Below are 25,654 nucleotides of genomic sequence, written 5' to 3'. Positions count from 1 at the left end.
ATTTTTGAACTAGAGGCAGTGCCTTACCCACATGAATCAAACTAATATGGAATTAATAAATGATCTAATTTGACTAATTAAATACACAATCATGTGGAACCATCAAAACCGAAGTATTCAAAAGATGACTATCTTTCCTATTACTAGTGCCTCAATTTTATCAGCAAGGATATCAGCATTGTTCACATTTACAGTTGTTACAACCACAAAATTTCCCTTTGAGTTTATGGAGCCTATTTATATCTGATTATACTTCTGTCCCATATGGAAGAACATGGAAATAACTATAACTAATAATCAACATTTAATGGGGGAAAGGGCAGGTAGATAAAACTCCTTAAGTATGAAATACAGTTTTAAACACATAATTTTTTGTTATGGTGATTGCTTTACAACCCATCAACAGACAGTACAGTGTGTATTCTATGTGACAGCTATAATCTAGACTCTAGGAGTGAATAACTGAGTAGGACACATAATGTTACAACAAAACCACATTCCAAAAGTGGCTATCGTAAAAACATTCAGCTCTCTCACTTCAGCCCACATCAATGCATAATAGATTTAAGAAATGGAGTTTCACAGATGAATTAGTGCTTTGGTTATAATTAGTGGATGGATTTCAGAAATTACTTTTCAATGGTTAAATCATGTTGTTTATATGTGAGTTTGCTCTCGAATGACAGCAAAGTTTGGCCTGATTACAGTGTATAAATCTAAAGCTGGTATTTTGTACTCTTAGAAATGGTGGTCAAGACTTGAGTCTTAAAAGGTCCTGTGTTTAGCTTGAAGGAGTCTTGGTTTCTTTCCTCTAACTACATATGTTAGTTGAATAATATTGCTAGCATGCTGTTACATATGCCTCAGATGAACTTTTCATTTAAGGTATTGTGGTAGGATCTAAAAGGGAAAAGAAATGGGACCTCATAGAATTGATAGAATATGTTAGATGTTTCTTATTGATATATGTCTGTGTATATAGCAAAATTTGGTGTTAAGACTTAGTTATTATCTAGCAACTAGATTGTGGAAAGACCTAGACCTCACATACCTTTAGCCAATTCCAACATTTACCAAAAAGAACCTAATAACTTTAAAAACAAATTGATTTGGATTTTTTCAATACCTTCTTTAATGATTCCTTATGTATAGCAATACCAAAAGATGTGTTGGGTTGATGCATGGAATTATTTAATCTTATATGCTTCCAAACAGGATCTTGAACCACCCATGAGGTACACACTTTTATATGAGCTGGAATCTTAAGAAGCCTCTGAAGTCAAGGGCTCCCTATATGCACATTGCATTTAAATTGAGGCGTATGGAATTATAATTTTTGAACACCCAAATCATGACTTTCAGTCATATCACATGGTTCAAACTAATGTAATGAGTGTGTAAGACTACCCTGGAAACATTGGAAGAATTATATGCTTCACAACCATAATGCAGAGAAGCAACTGATTTGTCATGAGACTGAGAGGCACATAATATTAGCTATTCTTTTGTTCCCTGTGTCACTTTTCTTCCCTTTTACACATTACTATAGCTTCAAAAACTGGATTCTAAGCTGGGCATGGTGGTGCACAGCTGTAATCCCAGCAGCTTGGGAGGCTAAGGCAGGAGGATCATGAGTTCAAAGCCAGCCTCAGCAAAAGTGAGGCACTAAACAACTCAGTGAGATGATGTCTGTAAATAAAATACAAAATAGGGGCTGGGGATGTGGCTTAGTAGTAGAGTGCCCTTGAGTTCAATCCACAGTACCAAAAAAAAAAAAGGATTCTAATGAGAGTTCATGTATCACAGGATCTCAGATCTGGAAGGATCTATAAGATTTAATTAACCCGGGGGTTTTCTAAAGTTTATTAGCCATGGAATCCTGTGCAAATCAAACCTATGAGAAATAAAACAGATAAAATATAAAACAGTAGAGTTAGTCTGTCTGAAGGGGAAGTCCTATATACCAAAGGCACTTTACTTCCTTTCCTCCTTTCCTTCAGGGGCCCCTTTAGAAGATCAGGTGCTTAACTGAGTACACTGGACACTACATACAGATCCATCTCAATCTCTCCATTTTACTGACTGGACAACGGAGTTGTACAAAGTAAGTGACTTACCTCCAAATAGGAATGTTTATAAGATTAAGACTACATCCTAGACTCCACTTACTTCTATGGAAAACACTATACCAGGAGAATGAAAAGGCAAACCATAAATGGGTAAGAGTATTTGCAAAAGATACATCTGATAAAAGACTCTTATCTAAAATGTACAATGAACTCTTAAAACTCAAGAGTAAAACAACAGAATTAAAAAATGGGCCAAACACCTTACCAGAGAGGATATAGATGGCAAATACACATATGAAAAGATGCTTCACAGCATGTCATCAGGGATTTCAAATCAAAACAATGGGATACCACTTTATGTCTATTAAAAAGGCCCAAATCTAGAACACTGACAACATAAAATGCTGTCAAGAATATGGAACAAGAGGAATTCTTATTCATTGATGGTGGGAACGCAGAATGGTATAGCGACTTTGGAAGACAGTTTGGCAGATTTTTAAAAACTATTCTTACCATATTATTTAACAATTATGCTTCTTGCTCTTTACCCAGAGTTAAAAATTTATGTCCACACAAATATCTGCACATGGATGATTACAGCAGCTTTATTCATAGTTGCTAAGACTTAGTAGTAACCAAGATGTCCTTCAGTAGGTGAATGGGTAAGTTGTAATACATCCAGACAATGAAATATTATTCAGTGCAAAAAAGAAATGAGCTATCAAGCTATGGAAAGACACAGAAGAACATTAAGTGTATATAACTAAGTGAAAGAAGCTAATCTGAAAAAGTTACATACTGTATGATTCCAACTATGTGACATTCTGGAAAAGACAAAACTATGGGAATAATAAAATGCTCAGTAATTGCCAGGGCTTTGTGGGGAAGCAGGGCTGAAAGGGACAAATAGGCAGAGCACAGAGATTTTTAGGGCAGTGAAACAAACCTGTATAATAACTATAATAGTGGATCCGTGTATTGTCCAAACCCACAGAAAGTACAACACTGAGAATGGACCCTAATGTAAACTATGGATGCTGAATGATAATGATGTGTCAATACAGGTTCTTAGACTAACAAATGTACCACTGGTGGGGTAGGCTGATAATGAAGGAGGCTGTGATGGTAAGGGAGGCTATGATAATGAGAGAGGCTGTGATAGTAATGGATGCTGTGATAATGAGGGAGGCTGTGATAATAAGGAAGGCTATGATAATGAGGGCAGAGAGCATATGGGAAATCTCTGTGCCTTCTGCTTAATTTTGTTACAAACTGAAAACATTTTTCTAAAAAACAATAGAGTATATTTAAAAAGAATGAATGAGTAATTTTTTAAAAGAACAATATGTGAAGTTTGGCTTATCTCTTAAGATTCCCTTTGATTTATTTAATATCAGTGGCTCTCAACATTGGGCCACTTTTTTTCCTTAGGAGCTATTTGGCAATGTCTGGATACATTTTCAATTGTCACAACTTTAAGGACAGGGGTGCTACTGGCATCCAACGGAGAGAGGCCAAGGATGCTGTTAAACATCCTACAATGCACAGGACAGTCCTACAACAAAGATCAATCTAGTCCCAAGTGTCTTTAGTCACTGTTTAATGTGTACCCAAATAACTAAAAAACAACACTCAAACCAAAACTTGTACATTAGTATTCACAGCAACACTATTCACAATAGGTGGAAAATAAATAAATTCCTACCAACTGACAAATGCATAAATGAAATGTGGTATAATCATACAATGGGATACTATTCAGTCATAAAAAGTAATGTGGTCTAAATAATAACAACATGAATAAACCTCAAAAACAGTATGCTACATGGGGAAAAAAACAGATGCATGTGCACAGTGTATAGAACAAAATGTCACATATTGTATAATTTTGTTTATGTGAAATATCCAAAATAAGCAAATAAATAGAAAGCAGATTAGATTCAGTAAGCAGAGTCTGGAAGGAGGGAAACAGAAGGTGACTTCTTAATGGATATGGTGTCTCCTCTGCAAGTAATGAAAATGTTTTGGAACTATTTGGTTGTACAACATCATGAAGGTACTAAATACCACTGCGTGTTATACTTTAGAATAGTCAAGTACATGTTGGGTGAATTTTGCCTCAAATTTTAAAATACCTCAATAGTGCTGAGGTTGAGAAACCAGTCTAGACTTACAGATGAAATGATAAATTTAAAAAAGTAAAAGGCAGGAAGGACTACATCAAAGTTATGTCATTATAAAGAATTTTAAAAAGTAGACTGACCCTGAAATAACCCATTTTTCTGTGGTAGGAAAGACTTGCCAGGAAAAAATAATAGCAGATGTCAGCCCCAAACAGATTTGTATTACTATTATAAAATTATGAAGAGTTTACAATAAATTGGTGACATCATCTAAACTACAGAGACATGAAAATGTCACCGTAATAAAGACTCTCAGATCTAATAGAGGCCAGAAAATGAAATAATTAATTGACTTTAAATGTATGCCTTCACTTGAACTATAAACCAGGGAGCTGCCAAATGAAATTAGGTACTACATTATGAGCTTGTCACTTTACACGGCTTGTCAGTTTGAAGATTCATTCCCTGTTTGAAAATACAGAGCTGTATGTTCAGAGTTAAAGTTTAGAATTGGCCTCAACTGTGCAGAAGTTCAGCAGTGAATCAAAGAACTCAGATTTACTCGGGTGGCTGTAAACCATCTTTCCTTACAGTAAGTCTTAAGTTGGGGACATGGTTGACTTCTTGGGCCAAAGGAGTCAAGCACACCCATAGATTTCAAAGAATCATGCTGGTCTATTTTAATAAGAAACAAAAAAAAATTGACAGCATTCTACTGTTGACAGCATAACTATATAGTTATACCTGAACATCATGTTACTAATAACTATAGAAAATAAAGATGGAAACTAACTTTTCAGATTTAGATTTTATAGACCTAAGATTTTCTTCTAAACTTTGAACTCTTTTAATGACCTGACCATTTAAGTTATCTCTGAAGGCTAAATATTAGAAGAACCAGAAAAAAATGCTAAAATATTTTCACATTTTTATTCTAATTATCCTCCACAAACAAGTCTTATCTGCTTGCAATCATTAAGCTACTCCAGACATATTGTTTTCTATAAACAACATAAATTAATTTATGGCTATTATTCCTATTTTGTAAAGGATGGGTAGGAGCATCTGTGGTTGCTATTATTGAAATAGCATGATGATTTTTTCCAAAGAAACTCGTTCTTAAAATGAAAACAGTGAAATTAGCTATAGATAATTAATACATACTACAAATAACTGCTATAGCACTTGGAAGATGCAGTGTGTTCCAAGATAGAAAAATTAATATGAAAAGGCTCATACATTTTTAAAAATCAGATTCTACTTAAACATTCTAATAAAAAAGCAACAATCCCACATTTTATTTGTTTGTTTGTTTATTTTGGGGTACTTGGAATTGAACTCAGGGGCACTCAACCACTGAGCCACATCCCCAGCCCTATTTTGTATTTTGAGATAGGGTCTCACTGAGTTGCTTAGCGCCTCACCATTGCCGAGGCTGGCTTTGAACTCGTGATCCTCCTGCCTCAGCCTCCCAAGCTGCTGGGATTATAGGCATGTGCCACTATACCTGGCCAGATTTTATTTATTAAAAAAAAATTGGGGGTAAGAAAACACCCAAAAGTTGCATTCTGGGTCAAGACAATATTTACTGGGAGTATTGAGCCTTTTATCATTTTGTCATGAATATACTACTTGCTCAAGGGAGGAATGGAAAGGGATAATTAAGCTTTAAGTAAGTTCCACTTGAAGATGATTAAAAAATAATATACATACTATTTTGTGAGTCTATACATTTGTGAAGTCCTCACATTCCTTTCTTTGTGAAAATGATAATTCTGTTAGAATTTAATATGTAATTTTATTTATACATATCATTCTTTGTTGAACCAGCATCTTACCTTGTCTTAAATTATTCTGATGTTCCATGATATATTATATTATTTGTGCCAAGAAAAGGCATAAAGAAAATAAAAGGCATAAAAATGAAAAACTTATCATTCAAAAAGGGTGACTTTCACACAGGCTAGGTAAGCATTGTCGGGCCCCTTACTTTAGGCACCTTCCTTTGTGGGTTATGTGGAGGAATGTTTCCAAATTAAATTGTCTTGATATCTGGTATGATCAGCCAGCTAGTGCTGCTGCTTTTTGAATGATTACAAACAAAGACTGTTGCTGCTCAGAAAATGTTTGTATTTGAGGCACCCCACTATCTAATACATATGTGTCTTAGCTGTTAGGATAAATGCAGATAGACACTGAGCTTTCTCCTTCTGCCTATCTGTCCTGTCTCCCAAAATATATGAACATCATTGTAGATCTTAGAAGATAATTTCATCCATACTTTTGACAGCAATAGAGGGCTCCTAGGTTTTTAATCAATTTTATACATTACTGATGTTTAGGATATTCAGAACATGGTTTATTTAAGGAAAAAACTTTAACATAAGATGACCTACTTTTGCATTTTAGCTATTTACAGGCTGTAGACTATAAGATCTTCTGTTATTAACCTCAGTTTTATACTATATAAATGGAGATTATTCTCCTCATTTTATATCATAGGGTTACCTCATAACTCTAGTAGGATAATGTAAAGGAAATATTTATGAATTATGAAATGTTCTACAGATACTTGTTAATATAAAAATAATTATAAATCAGAGTCCCAAATACTAAGCCATGGCTAATACTTCATAGATAGTAAATAGGATTTCAGTGCCACACATAGTAGACACTGGTGGCTTAATAATAACTTAAAAACACAACTCTGTTCTTACCTGTTCCCTTTTTTTAAAACTTAAGACTGTTTATAATCTTTTTCATCACATAATGAAAAAATTCTAACACATTTGTAAATATTTTTTATCCTTATTAAATAATACTAAAATAAATTCACCTCAATCTTAATTTCTCACCTACACTGTACAGTTGGCCTGATGTGTTCTTTGTTTTCATGGATCCTTAATTTATTTAATGAGGCTGGTGCCATATCTCTGTGATATTTCCCTCGGTGTCCCTTTGTATGACACATTGAGCTATGTTTGTGAGAATCTTTGCCAAATCCAGTAAAAACTTCATTGTATAGAACCAGAAAAGAGAAAAATGAGCACACAGTAGCATCTTTTTCCCCCTACTCACAGTGTCAGCAATTAACAAATGTAATCAGGCTAACTAAGCAAAGTTGGGAGAATAAAGGATAGCGTCTCTTTGACACTCAGGATATTAAGGATGCTTTTAAAGTTGTCAACACTAGGAATCAAAATGCTGCTATCACAAGCTTCCAAGTTTGTAAAAGCAGCATTATGTGAAGCACTTCCCTTATCTCATCTCCAGGTTGGAACATGCCCATCTTTGCAGATTACATTATCCTGCCCTGTTCTTTAGCAGGAACTTTATTAATTGCCTGCCCATTCGAACAAATATTTGCTGAGATATCTTTTAAGGTAAAGACCTAATGATCCCTTTGCTAGCAACTGATGATTAGTCTGAAAAGAAAAGAGGAAACAAGAAAGAATGGGTTGCTTGTCTCAGTGTGGGCTCTCTTCTCCATATGGCTATGGTGGTATGTAACAATCAGAACATTTTCCACATCTACTTGAAGTTTTTGGGATTGGGTGAAGACCAAGCTACAATGAAATACTCTGGAAGCTTCTATTGACAGCTGACTTTGGGGCAGAGAAGGGTCTGGATTAGTTCTAGAAATTTGCCTAGGTGATTCCAGGTTTTTTAATTTATTTTTAATATTTCTAAGCCTTCAGAGATTGGCATCTTTTGTGAAGGTTTGGAAAGAACCAGAATTCCTAGGACAAATCAATTTCCAAGAGAAGCTCTGGAGAAAACAAAAGCAAAAGCTGATTTGTCAGAGTTCAAGAAGATTTTTTTCCATGACCGGTCCATCATTTGGGGGCTGCTTACCAAGACACATATGTAGATGAAGCAAATGAGGCGCAGTATAAGGAGAAGCTCTCAGTTACCTATACAACCCTTGCCCCAGCCTGCTGCCTACAGAGACATCTGATCAAATAACTTCATTTTGCCTGTTTAAAGAACCAGTAAAGATACATTTATTCAATAAGGACAGCAATGAGCCAATATCATTGCTCTATTCCATTATACTTTAGAGGTCTCAAAATACATGTATTATCACATTATGCCAACCACAACTTCCTGAGGCTAGAAGTACAGAATGCATTAATCCCACCTCAGAGATGAACAAATAATTTTAGGGAGGCTGTGAGATCTGATGGAGGTAGTAGATAAATAAAACTCAAATTCAGGCCTTCTGATTGCATCCAATACTTTTCTCACTATGCTACATCACACAAAGTCTTCTTCTGGGGTCCTTTATAGCACTCTAATTTTATCATCTTTACTGGTTAGAATTATTTATGAAGTCACTGTGGTAGCTGGTTAATATTTTCAATGAAATAACCTTAGATTTCTCTTTTGCCTACTTCCCATAGCCTTCTGAGAAAGCAAAAACAAGCACAAAGAATTGATCTAATGTTTCTTAATGCTGGGCCTTAAGATCTTAAGTGAAACCAAATTTTTTACAAATCAACCTCACAGATGATTCATTTTACTACTGCCATTGGTTGCATAAGAGAAACTTTTTTAGTTGTTTCTATTACTGTTAACAAAGCTTAGAAAACATTGAAAGCATAATAGGTAGCCTTGCTAAGAAGTGGGGAAAAGCTGGGTTTAAGCTGTCTTTCCCTTTACTGGTAGATCTCCACAAAAAAGCAGAATAAAAGACCAGTAGGCAACACGTGATATGTTTAGGTACACACAAACATACTTTGAGTTGCAAATGAAATTTCCTGGCTACAATGGATTAGTATAGAGAGATTTTAAATTACTTTAAAAGAATGAGAAACTTACCCCTCCCCATATTTTTTCGTGGCCTCTGGCAGGTCCTGGATGATGAAGGTTCTCTGCACAAAACAGAGCACATACACAGTGAGATTCACAGAGGCTGAGTCACTGCATCAGATAAGCTCCATTATAGCTGATGTGGTCAATGTGAGCATTTCATTTCAGTGCATTCCAATCTTGCTCCCTTAGAAAAATGTTTCTTCTATCATAGATATCTAACCTCAGAGGACAAAACACAGTATTGTGGAAAGCACAGGCTCTGTATTAACTTACTATGAGCTTCTTTATCTGGTATTAGTTTATGTCCTTGCCAAATAAAAATCAAACTGGTCACACACTTTCTCTTAGGAAGGCAGTGATATCAACAAAAACTGGTGAACAAAAATGCCAAAAGGCCCAGTGTTAATAACCAGTCTAGCATGTTATTAGCTTGCTTGTCCCTGGCTTCCCTTCAATATCATTCCGTGACAAATCCAATACCCTTTACAGTTGAACATTTTCCTGAATGGTATCAAACAGCAGCACCCCTAATCAAATTATCCCTGAGGCAAAGCAGCCCACAGAATGATTCCCAATAGACAGTATGAATCAAGGACCATGAACTATTGACAACAGAAACTTTGGAGAAACAACCACAGCCCCCGCCCCCAGCGCATGCACACACATGGACATTGTAGTTGTAAGAGGGGAAGGTATGTATAGGAGAGCAACATTTCTGTTTTTAAAAAAATCAAAAACTAATTCATACCATAATGCTTAATTTTCTTACAAGTTTCAATCATAGAGCTACCATATATTTACTAGAGGTGTTCACTTGTTATGTTCCCAATATGGAACTAAGCATCTGAGAAGTAAAGCTGTAAGATATAATCTATCAATCCATTAGGAAATTTATAAGTTAAGCAGAAACAATCAAGGATTAATATTAGACTGCAATCTGATAACTAGCCATGCAACACTGGATAAATCATTTACTATTTCAAATTCTTTGCAAAAGGAGGGTGCTGAACTATATGGGTATTTCCCAAATTATATGCCACAGGATGTTAAAAGGTGTTACTCAAAACCAAGGCTCTCTGATCAAATAAATGTAAGCTACACAGGTTTCTTTATTACAAGATTTTTCAGAGACTTTAAAATGAACAATATGGCAAAAGTACAGTCTCAACCTATTTAGCTACACAGTGCTTTTTGTAAACAATCAGCAGTTCTTAAGAGTTCTAATTTGGAGGTCATTTTGGAAAACAGGATAACTGCTAACATCTTTTGTAACTCTGAAATACTACTATTTTCTAACATGATACTAATTATATGGAACGATATTAACAAAGTGTATCAAAAAAGAAGGAAGCTGGAAAAAGATAAAGAAAAAAAAAGAAGGGATCTGGATTCTCAGAGAATTGTGGAGCTGAAAAGAATTTGAGAGACCATCTAATGTCTTCTCACTACTCCACCATTTTTTAAAGTATCAGACAGCCCTCAAAAAATCTTATGTAGAGCCAGGCATGGTGGCACACACTTGTAATACCAGCGACTTGGAAGGCTGAGGCAGGAGGATTGCAAGTTTAAGGCCAGCCTCAGCAACTTGGCGAGGCCCTAAGGAACTTAGAGAGACCTTGTCTCAAATAAAAAATAAAAATGGCTGAGGATGTGTAGCTCAGTGGTAAAGCATCCTGTGTTCGATCCACAATACCAAAAAAAAAAGAAAAAAAAAACTTTTGTAGAATACCAATTTATAAAATATAGAACTCTTCAAAGGGCTGTAATCTTACCTGCTGGGACTTTTCCTTGAGGCACCCTGAATATAAAGTTATCAGAAACTCAGTACTATAGGAGTGTGGAGTCCAGTGACTCCTGACCCTTCTGAGGAAGCTATTCAGGAAGGCTTTAGAAAAGAGCTGGAATTTTTACATATAGTCACAGGAAGGTCCTTACCCTTCTCAAATAGGACCTCAATTTAACTATAAACCCCTCCCAAGCTGATAAATGAAATAATCATTATGTAAACAGAATTATAAAACATTTCTTACTCCAGAAATAACTATAAGAAATTCAACATGCTAATGTGTAACCCATGTACAAATGAGAAGCCATGAAATAATTAAGCAGGTGAATGATATGGCTAAATTTGGATTTTAGGAAGATATCTCTGGCAATACAAGGGAAAGGAGATTTGAGGGGTGAGGGTGGTTTGACCAGGGACAGCAATATCAGATAATGATCAATAAATTTGGCAGGACTTCTTATATTTTATTTCTTGTTTATTCTTTAATATTTAATAAAGTCATTTTGAAAAGAATCAAGCTTATTTCAACAGTGTTGGGGAAACCACAAAGGAAAGGGTTATCAGACATAGTCCAAGATTTTCAAAGAGGAATTGCCTCTCCAGAGGTCAACATGGAGGACCCAAGATGGGAGCCAGCCATCTTCTAGGGGAAGAATAAAACCAAGGATGCAAAAGTGAATGCTCCCTGTCAGCCATCTCGCCTAGCCTTCTAGATTAGACTTTTGTTTTAAAGAAGATGATTTCCTTACAGAGAAACAGGGTTTGTGGCCTACTGCCCATATCATCCCAAACCCCAAATTCTCCCAGACCCAGGTTATCTCCGTGCTACTTCTTCTGTTACCAATGGTTAGCTTGTTCTTTCTACTCCGATCTCTTGCTGCTCTAGTTTCTTCTTTCAGCTGGCGAGTGTGTGTGTGTGTGTGTGTGTGTGTGTGTGTGTGTCTGTGTTGTATGTGTGGCACTTTAGTTTTTATATTTCTGTCAGCAGGAATATTAATCTATCTTGATTCTCCCTCAGGTCACAACCCCAAACTAAACATTACTTCTATAGTAATGATAACATACTTAACAACACCAACAACAAAGCAGCTTTTGGCTAGACATTAAGACATCTAAATAATGGTTCAATGGATTTACCCAGCCTAGCACTAAATATCCTCTCAACCAGATTCCATTTTCCTTAATAGTGATACTACACCCCAGTGAAAACAGCCTCTACTCCTCCTTTAAACATGCTTTGAACTGTTCCAACTGCATGTCTCTGATCATTTCTTCTGCATCATCTGCATTATCCTACAAAAGTTCTATTCATCTTTCAACACCAGTAGTGAAGTCTTCCTTCATTATCTGAGCAGGAAATAATCTCCTTTTCCTTCAAACTCTTATATAATATGGAACTTAGGTCCTACTGCATACAGTTGTGAATACCTTATAGGATCTATCAGACTGTCTAATTTTTGGAGAGTAAGCAAATTTTCTTCTACACCTATATCTAGTCTGTGCAGGGCACTGGAACATCCCAGTGAGGATCCTAGTGGCCTATACAAACAGACTTACGGGAAGCTCACATACCAAGAATGTTCAAAACACATCATTTGCCTGTTCCCCTTAGTACAGATCAGTGCTTCAGACTCCAGTTATTCACATGCCACCTTAATCAAATTTATGACTCTTGCCAAATGCTTCTATTATCTACACTTACTTAATGTTATTTCAATTAAGTTACTTCTTTTACTTCAGTATCCACTTTATTCTTGTCTTATTAAAAAGTGTGCAAAATCATGGGTTTGACATATTATAAATTTTTAAATGCACACGATGCTGAAATGTAATGTTCAATAGAATACTTAAGTCGAGTAAGCTAACATCCATAATATAAGGAGTCCAGTGTGACCAAAACTACCAAGGAACTATGAACAGAGTCATGCATCTCAAAATACAGGCTGGGCACTGCAAAGTGGACACTGCTTTAGATGAGGACCTAGACCAACCTTATATCAATGTCCTAGAACCTGCTATCAATTCAGTTCAGCAAATATTTTTTAACATTAAGCAGTTTGAACACTGAATAATTACTATGTAATACTATGCCAGGAAGAGTGTTAGGCTCCTTTATGTATTATTTATTTGGTGAGCTAAAAATTTCCTTAATTGGGGATACTAACAATAGAACTTATATTTTCCCTAATTTTTTAGAATTGTCTCAGTTTTTTTCAGTCTCTTTTAAAAAAATGTGGTGCATAATATAAAGAATAGTAGATTTCATGGTGGCTATAGTTTTTGAATTGTATATATTTAAGGTATAATATGATGGGTTTTTTTTGGGGGGGGCACTGGGGATTTAACCCACAGGTTCTTTATCTCCAGTTCTTTTTATTTTCTGAGACAGGGTTTCCCTAAATTGCTAAGTCTAGCCTCAAACCTGTGATCCCCCTGCCCTAGCAAATTGCTAGGATTACAGGTTTGCACCAGCACACCTGGATATAATGTTTTGATATACTTATCTGTTTTTGTGCATGGTACTGGGGACTGAACTCAGGGCTCACGTGTGCTAAGCAAGTGCTCAACCATTGAAGCACATCCGTAGCCCTTTTTATTTCTTTAAAAAAATTGAAGACAGGGTCTCACTAAATTGCCCATGCTGGCATTGAACTTGCAATACTTCTGCCTCAGTCTCCCTAGTACAGATGTACTGGGAGTACAGATGTGTGCTACCACGCCCGTCTTGGTATAATTATCTTGATAGCCATGTACATAGTGAAGAGTTGACCATAGTTAAGCATAGCTTTTTAAATAATGACTGGCTTGATATATCCTGATGAAGAATTCCAACAAGTTGGAGCATGGCTTTGCCACCACTTGTAACTGGGTTTGAGGCCTGGCATGCCAGTTACTATCTATCTGACCTTGGGCAAGTTATTTAACCTGTTTAAGCCTTGGTTTCTTCAAATATAATGGGGTTATTAATGATAGGTCTCATCTCATAGGCTTTGAGAGAGGATTAAATGAAAATAGCTATAACAATTCTTGATATCATTAAGTAGGAACTGTGACGATGATAACAAAGGTTTGGCATACCCCCAATATCTTTATTCAATCTGATTCTTATAGTTTAGTTTTTAGTTGGTCAATCTGGTTCAATACATTAAGTGTAACTAAGACTACTTAAGACAGAGCACACTGTAAAATAGATTTTATGAGCTGAATTTGAAAAACCAAAATTTGATTTTTCAGTTTTAGTTTTAACTGCACAACTAAGTTTGGGGTATGCATCCCTTGTTCTTTAAGAGTTTCCTTTGCCGTTTTTGATGTCCATTATATATACTTGCCCCCCCCCCCTTTCCCCAGCTTTCCTGTGTCACAGTCTAGAAATTCCTATTCCTGGTAATTATTCTTCTTCCAGGTATCCTCGGAGATTCAATTATAGCTACCTATTTTATTAGTTTCAAAACACTGCAGGCTACATTTTTATTTGTAGAGAAGTACTTCCTCATTGGCTTTACTTTTCAGCCACACGGCCCTTTCCAGGCTGGGTTAGAGAGTCCCTTCCCTGTCCTCCACTGTGATCAATGCACCATCCTCTGGCTACACTACTTAAGGTTTTTCCAGTTCTAGTCCCTGGCCTTTCCCCGAACCCCAAAGCCCTTCAAATTTTTCAGGGCAACTGGGCCTAAGGGCCCTGCGTCATACTCCAAAGATGATATGTTCCCTAGAGTCCATTCCCTCCTGGCACTATCTCTTAAAGACACAGCTCTCTTCAGTGGCCTAAGGGATCTTCTTTAAGTGAAAGGTTAATTCTATGAGGCCTCTGGGAGCTTCACCTCTGTAGCTTTTTGGATTCCATGTCTTTCAGATAATAAAGATTCAACTGGTATTTTTTGTATATCTATTTACAATAAGACATTTCATTTGTATTGTCTTGGTGCTCACGACAATCCAATGAGGTAGGTACAACAAAACCTAATGATGAATGATAAAACTCAATTTCAGAAAAATCAAAGTCCTCATGTTTCTACAGCTAGTGAGTAGGAGTGTCCCATGATTACTTATTTTTTTTTTTTTCATACGGGGATTGAACACAGGGCACTTAATCACTGAGCCATATCCCCAACCTTTTAAATATTTTATTTAGAGACAGGGTTTCTCTGACTTGCTTAGGGCCTTGCTATGTTGCTGAGGCTGGCTTTGAATTTGTGATCCTCCTGCCTCAGCCTCCAGAGGTCCTGGGATTATAAAGGCACCACCACGCCTGGCCCAGGATTGCTTTTTAACTTCTCCACATATATATCAAAAAGGCTAACATTAAAGCTCCTTGATTTGTCATAAATACACCTGTGTAATTGGCATTAAGATTCAGAACACATCTCAGGATCTTAACCTAGGGTTTCTACACCAAGTCCTGTGATCTTTCAATCACATCTGTAGGTATTCAACAAATATTTCCTTAATGCTTATGATGTTTCAGTAATTTTGCTGAACATTGGGGAGTTAATGGTGAATAAGACAGATGTGATTCCTGCTCTAATTGAGCTTAGCATCTAGGGGGAAGTTAGATATTTTTTTAAATTGCAAATAAAGGAATTTAAGTTATTCAGAGGAATTTAAATAAGTTCTGTATGACTTTGGCAAGGCCAGCAAAAGAGGTTAGACAAATGGTCAAATCATACAAAGGCTTTACTGGCTGGTAAACCTCTTGGATTTCTGGCCTAAATGCAATGGAAAACCACTAAGCGATACCCCTGGGTTCACAAAACAACCAGTTCCCTAAGAGCTCTCTTTAATTACCCTTCTTTTTTTTTGGCAGAGGGGGGGTTGGCTACTGGGGATTGAACCCAGGGGCACTCAACCACTAAGCCACATCCTCAGCCCTATTTTGTATTTTATTTAGAGACAGGGTCTCACTGAGTTGCTTAGTGCCTCACTTTTGCTGAGGCTGGCTTTGAACTCATGGTCCTCTTGCCTCAGCCTCCCAAGCCTTTGGGATTACAGGTGTGTGCCACCGTGCCTGGGTTTTTTGTTACTTCTTATATGCTTTACATTTTACCAGGTCCATTATCTCAAAAGCATAAAAACAATAACACATAAAACCCCAAGATATAGAGATATTATATGCAAATATTATATATTAATAATTGCTTATAAAATTAATAAAATATAACATTAAAATATGACATCTACTTTTAAAAAATAATATGTAATATAAAATATTTGTACATATATTTCCATACTAGACAGCAGAACTAAGCTCAGGAAGCTGAGAATGGAGGATTACAAGTTCAAAGTGAAGTGCCAAACAACTCAAACTTGCGATCCTCCTGCCTCAGCCTCCCAAATCATTTGGATTATGGGTGTGTGCTTCATCCCCATCCTGCCTATTCATTCAAACAAGTATGCTAAATGTGATAAATGGTTGTATATACCAGCAAGACAATAAAAAGACAATAAAGGAGGACAGACTTGTTTAAGTAATAATTATCTGTGTAAGACAAATACTTCTGCTCTTTTGATACTTTTACTAGTTTCCTTATGATACCATGGTTGGTGTATACTGGGATCAGCAGATGTTTTGTGTAAAAGGCCAGAGAATAAAAATTTTGGGTCTTGAAATCTCTGTTGTTACTGCACAAATCTGCTATTATAGCATGAAAGCAGCCACTGAAAGGGATTTGTATGTATATGTTTTAATAAAACTTCATTTAAGGACACTGAAATTTAAATTGTATGTAATTTTCATGTGTCACAAAGTAGCTTAGTTTTTCTCAACCATTTAAAAATGTTAAGGACATTCTTGGTTCATGGTTATAAAAAACCAGGCAGCAAGCCATTATTTGCCAATCCCTGGTATACACAACAAAATTATTTACTGAATTTTTATCAATCAACAAGTCAAACGAAATATAAGGAACCTCAGCATGTTATTGAAACATAAAGATCAGCACCATCAATAACAAGTTAGATAATTCTCTACAAACTTTCAAGTGTGACATGAATTTTATATGACAGTTGATCTTAAATTTCAAGTCCATGATAAAATATTAAAGATAATGGTATAACCATCTAAATAAATCATGTTAAAACTGCAGAAGCACCTCACTGAAAACTACGAACTAGATGGCTGATAAATCACCTGATGAAGTCAACTGTATTTCCTAACAGAAATAGTTTATTTTATCCACAGTAATGTTTCAGTTATCACTTCCATCTCAATAAAGCACAAATGTATATATCCCACTTTGACATTTCCCCTGAATCCCACAATTTCAAATACACTTATATTATCTTGCCACCACCTGGAAAAACACAGATCTAACATGAAATATTTTCTCCACTTCACGTGTAAATGGGCTTCTCCTCAAATTCCATAATTATATAAACAATATCTTATTTCATTCAACCCTAGTATTGAAGGATGACATTTTAAGATACTAACTAAAGTTTCGTTTTTCCCAAAAGTTCACTTTCTCTCCTTTCTTTACTCCTCACCTACCACTGTCCCAACTAGTAGCTAAGCCATTCTATGTTCATTCCATCATATGAAAAATAAGTTTTTCTAAGGTATTTGGGGAAAATGAGAGGCTAGAAGCAGAGAGAAAATGACTGAGAAAAGAATGTGAGCAGGGGATTGCCGTCCAATCCCACCTACCCACAATTCCCCTTCCAAGCTAGAAAGGTTACTCTGGGTTAAAGAGAAGAGAGAAGCCAATGGGGCCTAGGATGGAAGGGTAGACCTAAAGGGACCAAACAGATTCAAAATGAAGGGCCATTTTTAGTGAGAGGCATTGCTTGAGTACCCAGTAGCTCCTTGCAGAGTGTTGAACATCTACAGACCATATGAGCAAGCATATGGATAGACTCTTTTCTGGTAGTGAATACTGAAGGCCTCTTTTGGACAGTAGCCATTCCCTGACTGATCACCTTCCTGCTAGACAGATGCCTATGCATGCCTGAGGCTAACTCCAGTCCCTTTCAAATTCGCTCCACATAGACAACCATCCTTGCAACTTCCCTGAACCATCAGCCCTGAAGAACAAGAGGGCCCTACTACAAGAGGTACTACTAACTAGCCTGATTTATTAAACCATACGTGACTTTTATGTGTTTTGATTGTCACATAAATAGAATCATAGTGTACATTCTTGGATCTAACTTCTTTTGCTTAACATCTTATTTGTAGAGATTCATCCACACTGTTGCATATAGTTGTAGAACATTCGTTCTCACTACAGGCTCCGTGTTAAGTACACATATGTCCATATACTTACTCGTTCTCCTACTGATGGGCATTTAGGTTGTGCTGTTGTCTGAATGTTCGTATTCCTATAAAAATCCTATGATGATGGACCTGATGCGTAAGCACATACAAGTGGAGCCTTTGGGAAGTGATGAAGTTATAAGGACACTGTCCTCATGAATGGGATTAGTGTCCTTATAACAGAGACTTAAAGGAGCTCTCCAGCCCTTTCTACTATGTGAGGACACAGGAAGTAGGTGCCATCTTAGAAGTAAGAGAGTGAACCCTCACAGACACTGAGTCTGCTGGTGCCTTGCTCTTGGATTTCCCAGCCTCCAGACTGCACAACACATTCTTGTTGTTCATAAGTTACCCAGTCTATGATGTTTTGTGATAGCAGCCCAAACTGACAGAGATAGGCTGTTTTCAGTTTAGTATTAGTAGAACAAATCCCTGTCACCCAGGTTTAAGGCAGTGGCAGTACACACATACATAACTGAATCTAAATGACCAACCAGTAAGACCTACTTACTTTCTGTTCTTTAATACCTGATCCCAGTCTTTCCATTCTCACTATTACAAACCCACATCATATTTCTTCAGAATAATAGCATATTTCCCAAGGATGGGAAATATCTCTTTAAAATATATTTTTATTTTTAATTGATACATAGTGATTGGGGGATACTGTCTGACATTTCAATACTTGTACACAATGTGTAAGGGTCAAATCAGAATAACTGGTTTATCCATCACCACAAACATAATTTCTGTGAGTTGGGAACATTCATACTCTTCTCTATTAGCTATTTGGAAATATTAAATTAATTGTCACACCATAGTTATCCTACGAGAATTAGAAGATTCCTTTTATCCATCTGCACTCCTATACCATGCTCTATCCTTCCCCTCCTTTTAACCTCCTCAGGCTTCAGTAATCAGCATTCTATCCTTGCTTCTTTGAGATCAACATTTTAGATTCCACATATAAGTGAAAACAAAGAAATATCTTAATTCCTTGAATCTTTCATAGAATATGCTTTTGGTATGTGTTTGAGCAGTAGCCACTGTACATGTATAATTATTACTATCAAAGCAATCACTGACAACTTCTAATGTAAATATGTAATTGGCATTTTCACATCTTGCCTTATAAGGTCTTGGATTTTTTTAAGCATCCTATTTCAGGTATCTCTCAGCATTAAGAAATGTCCATAAGGCCCAATTCCAATTCCCCAACACTAAAATAGCCTCGCTTTAAATACACATCTTTCCTCATTTTCAGCAAGATGCTCAGAAGGAAGTGATAACTGAAGTAAAAGTGAAAAGGAAGAGGTAAGTTCTGGTAGGCTATTTGAATACAATGCTCTTTTAACTCATAGATTTAATATCGTCAGGAAAAACTGAAGAGGCTTTGAATATCACAACACATGAGAAGAGGAGCAGCAGAAAATCACATAGAGCATTGTTTCCAGATCGCTATGTTGATTACTTCCTTTAATCTTTGCAGTTTTATGACTTAAATATAGTACTATCATTACCCCCATTTTACAGATAAGGTACTTGATACACAGTAGTTAAGCAATTTGCCCAAGGTCATATAATTTGGAAAGTGACAGAGCTAAGACACTAACCCAGGAAGTCTGGCTCAATGATAGGCAATAACACATTCTTGACTAAGGGAGTGGAGGTTTACAATTTAACCTCAAAATTAGATTGAGCTACCTGTGAGCAAATATAAGTATGGATTTTAAAGATACATATTGTATGTGTAAGTAAAGCTTTCCAGCCCTTGAAAAGAATGAGAGGAGCATTACAAAGAGATGGGAGGAAACTTTTGAGTGTTATTAACTTGCTTATTATCTTGACTGTAATAACAATTTCATGGGTATGTACATACATAAAAATGTGTCCAGGTTAGCCACGTGTAGTGACGCATGCCTGTAATCCCAGCAGCTCTGGAGGCTGAGGGAGGAGGATCACGAGTTCAAAGCCAGCCTTAGCAAAGGCTTAGCGACTCAATGAGACCCTGTCTCTAAATAATAAAAAAAAAAAATACAAAATAGGGCTGGGGATATGGCTCAGTGGTTAAACACCCCTGAGTTCAATTCCTGGTACCCCCATCAAAGGTGTCCAATTTAAATATGTGTACATATGCTAATTATATGTCAGTTACACCTCAATCAAGCTATGTGTGAAAAGGATGAAATAGATCTATAGATGAGCCAATCACAAATAATTTTAATAAAGGAAGTCCATAAGGTATTGAGTGAAGAAAAAACTATGAAGCAATATTCATAATATCATTTGTTATATATATATAAACACATATGTGAAAACATGTATACCTGGTCCCTGGCTTTGATGGTTCATTTTACTATTTTTTTTTCAACTTTATCATGGTGTGAAAATGATATGCATTCAATAGAAACCACAATTTTTAAAATTGGCATTTTCAATTTGGACTTTCTCACAGGCTAGATAATGGGTCTGATCCTCTCTGGCAATGCTGGGCAGCAGTAACAGCAGTGAGCCACAGTGCGAGCCAGCCTGGAGATCATGAAGGTGAGACACCTGACACTCTTCAGTAGACTGTGTTGCTAAACTAGGAAGCGTGGTAGGTCAGATGTAGTAAATGCAACTTTCACTCAGGATATTTTCAATTTATGATGTTTTTTTGGGGATGTAAACCCAACTTAAAGTCAAGGAACATCTGATATAAAATGTAATCTGGGTTTTTTTAAAAAAAGATTTTTTAAAAGCTTTTGGTAATACAAAGAACTTTCCCTGAGGCTTGCCTAAACAGGTATATGAGTCAGCCATCTTGGAAGCAGATTCTACAGCCCCATTTAAGCCTTCCAATAACTGCAGCCCCAGTGTACATCTTGATAGCAATCCTATACCAAAACCACCCAGCTAAGCTGCTGTTGAATTGCTGGCTCTCAAACTATGTGAGATAACATGTTTGTTTTATGAAGTTGCTAAATGTTAGAATAATTTGTTATGTAACTGTACATGTATAATGCAGCACATATCACTCTTTTATGTAATATTTTAAAAATATAGAATACATATAGAAAATTTCAATAATCTTTTTGAATTTTCACAAAGTGAGCACACCCATATAACCAGCACTCAGATCAAGAAACCTGAACAAAACATTACTAGCACCCCAGAAAATGCCTTCCTGTCTATAGTCCAGTTTCTACCTCAAAGCTCCTAGGCTGATTTCTTATACCAGATTAGTTGTACATGCTTTGAACTTCATACAAACTGAATCATTGTGCATTCTCATTGAGATGAAGCTTCTTACTCAACATCATGTCCATAAGATTCATCTATGTTATTGCATATACTTTGTTCATTCATTCTTGTTACTGATTTCATGTTAGGCATAATGAAGGATATGGAAAATGACAACCACCCAAGACTGTATGACCCGGAAGGAGAAAGAGAGAGAGAAGATCCTTCCCCAATAAATTTTTCCTTTCCCAGTGACAAGACAATCCCTGGGAAGGAGACGAGCATTAATCCTAAAATGGCAGTCTCTGGAAAGAGGGAAACTATTGATCTTTTCCCAGTAAATTCTTTCCCAATGACAACAGACCCCAGAGGAAGAAGCCAAACATTAATCCTTTCCCAGTGACAGTATAATGATCCCTGGAGGAAAAAGATAAGCACTGGACCCTCCATCCTTACCCAGTAAAAACAAGTTTCAAATTCTCACAACCTGTTTCCTGAGTGTACAAACTGACATATTCTGTCAATAATTAAGTCAGTTCTCAGTGTAACCTATAAAAACCCAGGCCCCTCTTGTAACCGGTGGCAGAAAGTGAGCCCCTCCGATGCCTGACTCCGCTGCTGAAAAAAAAGGCATTGCTGATCCATGAAGTCTGCTCCTGTACCAGTTATTTGTGCTTTTAATATGGTGCCAAAACTGTTTTGGTTATTTTTGCTTACACATATATTGCCGTTTATTTATTCATTCTACTATTGATAGACATTTGGGTTGTTTCTAAGTTGTTTATTACCAACAGTGCTGTACACATTCTTGTAAACGTCTTTTGATGAACCTATATATTTATTTCTTTTGAGCATATGCCTAGAACTGGAATTGCTGAGTCATTGGCATGCCTATATTCAGCTCTACTCATTTCTGCTAAATAGTTTTGCACTATGGCTACACCAATTTATACTCCCAGCAGTAGCACAGCAGAGTTCCAATTGTTCCACATTCTTAAAGACTCTTGGTACTGTAGTTATTACATTCATTATTTTGGTAGGAGGTCCTGGTATCACACTGTGCACTGTTTTGATGAGTGATCAAGTTGAACACCTTCTATTTGTATGTTAATTGGCCCTTTTGGAGATCTTTTGTAAAGTGCCTGTTTCAAGTCTTGTCCACTGAAGCATATATTACTTTTAAGATCAGCAAAAGACCATAATTTTCTAAACTAATGAGTTCTCTCTGGGTATTGTGAAAACAAATGCCTTTGAGCAGCAGGACTAATAGCAGGAACATGGTTAGATGTGTCTTCTAAATCTAGAAATGTTTTAAGAAGAGCAACAAGAAAAGCAGTAAGGCAGAAGGAACTTTTAAGAATGAGACAAAAACGGGAGGCTATTATGAAGACAATGCATCTGGGTAGGATCTGCTTCCTTCTAATAGATGGAAAATAACCACATCCAGGAAATAGCTTGAGAACTGTGTTAGCCTGTCACTGTCCAGAAAGGCTTTTCTAAGGATAAGAAAGGGCACAAATGTTCGTTAGCCCTATGTCACAGTGCTATATAATTCAAGGAAGTTCAGTGCTACTAGGCAAAAGTATTCTGTAAATGAAAAAGTATATCACCTATAAATGTGGTCCCGTTACATCACATTTCTCAAAGGAAAAAAAAATAGTCATTTATATATACCCTTGAATAGCAAATAAGTATATACTAACCTTCCTTTAACCTATAAGACTACATTAAGCTTCACTTTCTTTTTTCCCTTTATGATTTACCAGAATGTACTGTGGCATTAGCTGTGTATTTTTAGTTTACTGATTAAATTTTAATAAGACTCTTCAGATAGCAGCACAATCAGTTAAAGAAAGTTAATATTGCTGGACAAGATCAATGCATAATGGACACCATGTATGAGTGAAAAAGTAGAAGAATAAACAATGTGACTTTGTTTCTTTTTATCTTAGGCATACCACAGCACAGAATTTCAGGCCCAAATGCAACAAACTAGTGTTTTTGATGTGATCATGTAACAAGTTCAGATATTACAATTTTTAAAATAAACAAGGTCAGATAACCAAAAACTTCAAGAGCTCAACACTATTAAACCAGAAAGAAATAGGTTTTCTCACATTCAAAATTCTTTCATTATTCTATTGTGTGAATGTCACCAAAAAAATGACATTAAGAAATCACTGTAAATAGTATATGGGACAAATTTGATATTTCTGAGGCCTTAAAAGGAAAGGTTTCTTTCTGTGACCTGTATTACTATTTCATCACTGTCTAACAAATCATATCATTTTAATAATTATGCAAGCTACTGGGAGATCAAATTTTATGACCTAACACAATTAAAATATTAACCTAAGGGCTGAGGATGTAGCTCAGTTGAAAAGCACTTGCCTAGCACGCATGAAGCCCTGGGTTCAATCCCTAGCACACACACATACACACACAAAAAAAAAAAGAAAGAAAGAAAGAAACCCAAAGCCCCAAATATTAACCTCAATAATTTTTTTAAAAAATTATATTTTGTAGGATGAAGTTCTTAAACAAGATTTATGGTTATTTCAATAAAAAATTATTTGCAGCTGGGTGTAGTGGCACACACCTATAATACCAGAGACTCAGGAGGCTGAGGCAGGAGAGTTGAAAGTGCAAAGCCAGCCTCAGCAACTTAGTGAGGCCCTAAGCAACATAGTGAGGTCTTGTCTCAAAATAAAAATTAAAAAAGGCCAAAGATGTGGCTCAGTGATTAAGTGCCCCTGGGTTCAATTCCCGGTAACACCCCCCCCAAGAAAAGATTATTTCCCAGTAAAGGCCCATCTTTATCTTATTATTATTATTTTTACCCCAGAACCAGGGGTTGAGCCCAGCAATCCACCACTGAGCCACATTCCCAACCCTTTTTATTTTTTGTTTTGAAACAGGGCCTTACTAAATTGCTGAGGCTGGCCTCAAACTTGCGATCCTCTTTCTTCAGCCTCCAGAGTGTCTGTGATTACAGGAGTGTGCCACCATACCAGATTCCTATAATATCTTTTCAAATATGTTTTTTAAAAGAAATTTGATTAAATTGATAATGCTACACAAGCAGTAAGAATTACATCCTATAAAAGCATGAGTGTGGGTTTATTTATTTTTTAAATATTTAATTTTTAGTTGTAGTTGGACACATACCTTTATTTTGTTTGTTTATTTCTATGTGGTACTGAGGATTGAACCCAGGGCCACATGTGAGGTGAGCGCTCTACCGCTGAGCCACAACCCCAGCCCTGAGTGTGGGTTTGTTTATAAGGCAAAATTAAAAGACCCTTGCAGAAATGCTTTTTTCCTTTGCAAACTAATACCTTCTCCTGCAGAAGCAGTCCAGAAAAAAATTACAAGGACTGATTCCTAGGAGAAACTATGTTACTGGACAAAACTAACCATAGAGGCAAAGAAAATCTAAAGATGATAGGGAATGTTAGGCTTGAATTGTCTCTTGCTTTTATTTTTAAACTCCTCTGCTCAATCTAATTGAACTGGAGAGTTAAGGATTAGGAGACAAAAAAGCAGAAGAGAAATGAAATGAAGGTCCTGAAGAGTCTACAAACTTAATCTCCAAAGGAAGATTTAATTTCGTGATGATGACCTATTTTGTTTAATGCTGGCAGCAATCATGAATATCTTTTTTGATACTATATCCTCACTAATCACTATACTTGACATATACTGGACATGCAAAATTTACCAAATAAAAAATACATATTTTAACAAGTTTAGCTCATATGATATTCCATTTTCTGTTCTGCTTTTCCACTCATACTTATTCTCATTTGGAGTTATTTCTGGATTTGGACTTTTGGAGTTATAACTAACTTACTCTTTGAGGCAAGCAAGCATATATTTCTGGGAAAATTAAAGAGATGGTTTTCATACAAGTGTAAATCATTTAATCAGCTTCTTAATACCTAGCTGAAACAGACTACAAAAACTGGTAAAGTGGAGATGGCACGGCAATGAAAGTGTTGGATCACAGAGGGTGCATGGAGGGTAATTGATGCCAATGAGGCAAGACGTACCAGGTCAGCCTGTTCTGTTCCTTCATCAGTTGTGAGATATTGCTGAAGTTCTGGTTCCTCTCCTATAAAAGGGTTCTTGGTGAAATGTATGGAGACTCAGGGAAGCTTGGGAAGGGAGGTATCATTTATGTATACCTGAAGGTGTTCATTGTGGGGGTTATTGTATACATATGATCAGTTGTTGCTTTAACTCTCAAACTATCTTATCTAAAAGTTCAATTGTTACATATTTCTATATATCACCTAATTGGTACCCTAGGTTATCAGCAAATCATGACAGACAAATAAAAAGGAAAAAAACCTGTGCCAATTCCACACTATAGATGGAATACTTC

General features: G+C 36.3%; 1 protein-coding gene across 3 annotated transcripts in view; it reads right to left on the bottom strand.

The window, feature by feature from the left end:
• The window catches only part of Prrg1 (proline rich and Gla domain 1), a 100,559-nt gene that overhangs the window by 44,500 nt on the left and 30,405 nt on the right, over positions 1-25,654 (bottom strand). For all 3 annotated transcript variants that reach the window (XM_077107240.1, XM_077107241.1, XM_077107242.1), the window contains one exon: positions 9,014-9,066. In XM_077107240.1, coding sequence (XP_076963355.1) covers positions 9,014-9,023 — 10 coding nt within the window. In that variant the 5' untranslated portion in view covers positions 9,024-9,066. The remainder of the gene's footprint in view (positions 1-9,013; positions 9,067-25,654) is intronic.

This window comes from Callospermophilus lateralis, chromosome X, assembly GCF_048772815.1.
Source record: "Callospermophilus lateralis isolate mCalLat2 chromosome X, mCalLat2.hap1, whole genome shotgun sequence".
NCBI classification, from domain to species: domain Eukaryota; kingdom Metazoa; phylum Chordata; class Mammalia; order Rodentia; family Sciuridae; genus Callospermophilus; species Callospermophilus lateralis.
This window is presented reverse-complemented; position numbering and strand designations above follow the sequence as displayed.